Genomic DNA, 5469 nt, shown 5'->3' with positions numbered 1-5469 from the left:
CGGGGCAGACAGGGTGAGGAGAGGGAAAGCATCTCCCCGACTTCTTCCTGAAGCCAAGGTTAGTGCTCAGGGCCTGCCAGCGCCAGGCAGGGTGGGGCCGGCAAGCAACGTGGCCGTGGGGCTCAGCTCTCCAGGATGTCCGCCGTCCGTACGCCCACGGCCCAGAGGCCCCTTGCAGATGCCGCCACCGCCGAGTGCTCTTCAGGATTTCTGCCTTGAGAAAGACTCCTGCCCTTAGCGCTACTGGCACAGAACCCACATAGGACACAGGCAAGGTTACTGTCCAAGGTTTATTGAAGGTATTACAGCACAGCAAAGATTCAAACGGCTCCACGTGGTGTTTTGAAATTCATGCCAACTGTAGGCTGGGTGACCTGCAGGTTGGACAGACTGCCAAAGTCCTGGAAAACAACAAAGTGGGTTCAGTGTGGCCGTACTGCTGGGGTCTGTGATCGAAGTCCCAGTACCACCTCCAGGCCCGGCCTATCGGCCTCCACCAGCTTGGGGGTCAGAAAGCCAACAGGGGCCTTCTACCCGCCCTAGAACAATGAACTCACAAGGGGGTCTAGCTGAGATCTGGAGGAACACGCACTCCCGACAGCCAGACGTCAGCGTGCTGTCCTGGACACTGTAGGATTTTTAGCAGCGTCCCTGGCCTCTGCCCACTCATGTCTGCTAGCGTCCCCTAGCTGTAGCGGCCAAGTGTGTCCAGACATTGCCAAACGGTCCCGAGGGTCATCTTTTCCTTTGAGGATCACCGCCCTGGGCCACATACAGGGCCACACGCAAGTAGGAAGCGTCACCAATTCAAACAGTTGTCGAGAGCCGGCCACGCACCCGGAACTTCACGTCCCGGTTCATCCTCAAAAACCAATTTTATAGAAAAGACTAAAAGGCTACATTCAGGAGAGTAGTTGTTTCTGGAGAAAATGGTCCACAGCAGACCTTAGCTACGCTTGTGACGTTGTTCTGAAACTGGGTGGTAGGTACGCAGTTCCTTCTGCTCACTACCTACCTCTCCAAATGTCGTACACGTTTTGCGATCATAAAAAAGAAAACACGAAGTCGCTCTGAATCACTGTGTACTAGACTTCGAAGCCCAGATTTACCCTCATCAAACCATGGAGAACCAAGAGAAGCCACACAAAGGTATCTGCACTGCCACACGCATGCGCCTGGTGAGCACGTGCAGAGGAGACCACACTTCTTACGAGTGGCCAGCATACAGACACAGGAGGAATGACGTCCCCGAGGGAAGGCACGAAGTATGAAGGGACAACCAGAGCTGGAACCAAGGGGCAAAGGGAAGGAGCGGCCAGAGACAAGAAGACAAGGAAAGGAGGGAGGAGGGGTGTCCTGGAAGCCACGGGAGAATGGCCACTGCCTTTGGGAGTTACCTTCCCGTGGAGCGCAATCTCCATCCTCACTAACCAGCGAACCCCATGTTGGAGGCGGTGTGTCTAGTGGTCGGAAGCGTAGATGGGATTCCCGACCCTCCACCCACTGGTGTTCAAGCTGCCATTTCCTCAAGTAGGAAACGCAAATAGCAGAATGGGTCTCTCGGGGCATGGGGAGGACAAAAGGAAATCATGTATGAAGGACGTTGAGAAGAACGCCTGGTCGCTAGGTCTTAACAGAGATCACGGAAAGCTACTGATGGTTCTCGAAATCCCATTTTAGAAACCCAGTGCACACTTACCAAAAGTTTCAACATCTCCTTAGTGTCGGGATCTACTTCAATGATCTCCTGATCCAGGGCTGAGACCTAGAAGTAACAAGGCAGGCCCCAAATATCAATGAATGAGTTCTCTCTCACTTTCCCCACCCTTTCCCCAAGATTCTTAAATGGGGGGTGGGGGGTGGGAGGGGGAAGAAGGGAGGAGGGCATCCCGCAAGGTGAGCAGTGTGCTTAAGGATCCCAGCACCCGAGGATCAGTTCTCCTGGTTTTACCTTCGTTTACCCTCATGAACATCCAACCAGTTTTCAGCAAACCTCAACACTAGGTGCACACCTCCGGAATGTTACGCTAAAGCAAATACTCAAACCAGAAGAAACGGCGATGGGCAATCATTCAACACACACCATTAAGGGCTCTCACATGAAAAACCAGAGCGGACCCAAATGGTCCCAACAGGGCAGAACAAGGCTATGGCACATGGATTGTGGGCACCTAGAGCTGGTTGAGGAATAGATGGATAGAAGACCTCCTTTTTAAGACTATGTGGAGGTCCCTTGGCAAACCAGGCACCTGCTTATCTTTCAGGATGTGCCAGAGGCCCAAAAACGACCCAGGAAGTTTACCTCGGGTACATAGTTATCCCTCCTTTCTCTCTCCTCTTCCTGCAGCTTGATGGAGATGCCTCTCACCGGGCCTCTCTGGATCCGCTTCATCAGATGTGTGACATAGCTGCAAAGTGGACAAGCCAGTGAGAACCCTGAGCGCGCGCCCCGGGCCCCGCCGGTCCCGGCCGTCTCCGGAGAGACGCACAGCAGCTGCGGTTCCTGCTACGCCGGGAGAAGGGGCAGGACTCCCCACCCTGAGAGCGAGCGCGGGCTCCGAGCGCGCACACCCAGCTCCGCCGCCTCGCACACACCCTTCTCGGCTCCCGTTCTTTCCGAGCCACCCAATCCTCCACCTCCAGCTTTCTCGGCCGCCGCCCGCCTCCCTTTTCCTTCCTTCCGACTTCCAACGTCCCTGACCGGCGTGTAACCAGGCCAGGCCTCGCGGTGCGGAGCAGGATCTCCCGGGGGTTCTGCCTGGCCAGCCCCGGCCGGGAGGGCAGGCCCGCAGGAGAACCCGCCGCGTCGGTGACGCTCGTCCCGACGCCAGCAGCAGGGCACCCGGCCCGCTCCCGAGTCGGAGCTCGGCGGACCCTGAGCCGCGGCTCCCCGTCCTCCACCAGGCCCGTCAACTCACCCTGCAATCTTGTTACGGAGCTTCTTGCTGGGAATAATGGCGATCTCCTCGCACACGCGCTTGTTGGTGTGGAAATCGTTGCCCAGGCGCGTGTAGTACTTCTCAATGATGACCCGGGCCGCCTTCTTCACGGTCTTGGTGCGGACGCGGCCCTGCGGGTTGGACAACACTGGGTCATTCGCGAGCCAGAGCAGCCCTCCGGGGAAAAGCGCGGCGTCCCGCTCCGACCGGAGCAGGGTTTGCGGGCTAGGGCTGAACCCCAGGGGAGAGGAGGGCCGGCCGGTCGGGAAGCGCTGGAGCGCGGGGCTCAGCGCGGAGGCCAGGGAGCCGCGGAGGCCAGGACCTGGCGGGGTCCGGCGCCCGGCCTCGAGGGCTGGGGGCCGCGGAAAGCCGCGGATGGAGGACGATTGAGGGGGACGGGGCGTGGAGCCAAGATACCTACCATGTTGGCGGGTACAGTAAAAGAGGAAACAGGAAGCAACAGAGAGGCCTATAAAGCGCCGGCCAGAAAGGCGCTTCCGCCTAACCTCGGACGCGCAGAGTCCTCCTCAGGGGCTCCACAGCGACTCCTAGCGGGGCGGGGCGGAAGTGCAGGCGGCCCATCCTCAGCCGGTGGGCGGGACGAGCGCTTGGCCCGCCCTCTGCGGGCGCGACTTCCGCTCCCTGCCCCGCCCCGCCCCGGTTTGTTCTGGGCTCCCTGCTTCTTGCTCGTCGGTTCTGGGACTGGATCGCCTTACTTGGCCTAGACTAGAAGGGGTGCGTGTCTTCTGCACACGCCAGCGAGACGGAGGGAGGCTTTAGCGTCCTGGGAACGGCGATTCGGGAGTGCGGAAAGGTAAGGAAGCAGGGACGGTGCCCCTCCCCTCCCAGGACCCTCAGCCGTCCCTAGGTCGGAGACGTGTGGGTTTAGCCTGGGGGCGGGGGCTGCACCTGGGAGAGGCCGAGCTCGTTTCTTCCAGGTCATTGCCCAAGTGTCACCTTAGCATGGGCTTTCCTTCCAACCTAAAGTAGCACCAAAGCCTCTTAAAGCTACTGTAAGATTTAAGTCACCATGACAAGCGCTATTTCGTCAGCACAGGGCCATTTTGCTTAGCTAATTCCCAGCGCCCCGCAAGCTCTCAAACATGCAGAGGACCCAGCCCACCGGCGGTGCTCCCAGCCACCGAGGCACGTCCTCCAACCATCTGTCTTCAGGCTGTTCCTGCCGCACCCATTCCCAAACCAGGCCCTTCTGAAACCACCAGAGCAGACATCCCCCGGCTTTCCCTGCCCCCTCCTCTGGCTCTGCTCCCCCCAACTCTTGAGGCCAGCCCCAGGCCCCCACCTAAGGAAAGGCTGGGCTGGCCAGGTGGTATAAGGTAAAGGGCCTCAGGCTGGGCCCCCGCCTTCAACTCCCTTCCTGGTCACCTTGGCCAGTCCAGACTCTGGATGGATGGGAACGGAAGGCTATACAGGGCACGAAGCTCTCTACCTGCACGTGGCACCTTTCTTATCCTGAGAAGAGGGGCACAGAGGGGAGAAGAGATGCCTCTATGCCATATGGAATAGGACACCAAAAGGGTGGGCGTGTCTGGTCCTCTGAGGGAGTTGCAGGAGCTTTACCAGCCAAGGCAAACTTCACGGGAGGCTGCTGCCAGCCAGGCCTCGCATTCTTGGCCCAGGGACTCCCGCCACCCACTCCAACGGTGAATTCCTGCACATCTCGCAAAAGGGTTGCTTCAGCGTGCCGGGTTATCTTCCGAAGGATCGGCCCGGCAGCAGGGCCCAGGCACAACCTACCTGGGAAAATCATCAGCAGACTCTCTCACAAATCCTGGGAGTCTGTGATAAAGAGTCCAAATTAACAGGGCTCTTGAAGAGTAGCAAAAAGTAAGTTTCTCCCTCTCAGAAAGGGGTTGGGTCAGCACAGGTGAGTGCAAGAGGATGGGAAGCCTCCCAAGAAGAATCTAGCCCGAGGCTTACAGGGGCAGCTGAGAACAGGGGGCCCGAGCTGTGCCTCCGGCTTCTCCAAGCTGGCTCTGAGGCTGTGAGAAGAGGAGCTCCAAGAAGCGATGTGTGAGGGCTTTTTATCCTTGGACTAAAGCTACCCGCCTGCTTGGAGAGGCAGCTCCAAGGTGCCTTTGACCGTGAACCGACCAAGGAGTACAGACAGGGGCAGGTCTCCCACACGGCCCCGCCCTCAACCCGGGCTGGAACACCACCACGGTAAATCCAAAGAAACAGGGATTTTTACTCTCCAGTCATATGGCCCCTCGGCCCCACTGCTCCCACACCTCAGACAGAGACAGAAGCAGAACTCTGCTGCAACGTGTTTATTATGTGCCAAAAAAACTACACCACAGCTTACTCCACACGTCTGTAGGAGAGTGCAGTCTTGCCCGCATATACTACAATGAGGTAGAGACTTCACACACAGCTTCACAAAACCCACAGAGTAGCTGGGATATGCAACAATGCGACGTCAGCTCAGCAGGAGGGGGGGGGGGGGTAGGACACTGGTTCTTTGGCACACAGCTTCCCAAAGAGGGGCAAGTAGGTTTTGTTTTTTAAA

At 58.2% G+C, this 5469-nt stretch overlaps 1 protein-coding gene across 1 annotated transcript; it reads right to left on the bottom strand.

Annotated features, from left to right (window-relative positions):
- Positions 1-276: 276 nt before the first annotated feature.
- On the bottom strand, positions 277-3490 carry RPS17 (ribosomal protein S17). Its single transcript, XM_060617565.2, has 5 exons — positions 3361-3490; positions 2919-3070; positions 2303-2408; positions 1700-1765; positions 277-401 (listed from the first exon to the last, which is right to left on the bottom strand). The coding sequence occupies exons 1-5, from the start codon at positions 3361-3363 to the stop codon at positions 321-323; spliced, it is 408 nt and encodes a 135-aa protein (XP_060473548.1). The 5' UTR covers positions 3364-3490; the 3' UTR covers positions 277-320.
- Positions 3491-5469: the final 1979 nt, after the last annotated feature.

This window comes from Panthera onca, chromosome B3, assembly GCF_046562875.1.
Source record: "Panthera onca isolate mPanOnc1 chromosome B3, mPanOnc1 haplotype 2, whole genome shotgun sequence".
Classification (NCBI taxonomy): domain Eukaryota; kingdom Metazoa; phylum Chordata; class Mammalia; order Carnivora; family Felidae; genus Panthera; species Panthera onca.
The sequence above is the reverse complement of the archived record's forward strand: the minus strand, read 5'-3'. Positions and strand labels throughout refer to the sequence as shown.

What these genes read in the sequence shown, in the direction of transcription:
- RPS17 (XM_060617565.2), bottom strand. An exon ending in GGGATAACTATGTACCCGAG is followed by an intron (nt 1,766 to 2,302) that starts GTAAACTTCCTG and finishes TGTTACTTCTAG; the next exon opens with GTCTCAGCCCTGGATCAGGA. An exon ending in AGGAGATGTTGAAACTTTTG is followed by an intron (nt 402 to 1,699) that starts GTAAGTGTGCAC and finishes GTTGTTTTCCAG; the next exon opens with GACTTTGGCAGTCTGTCCAA.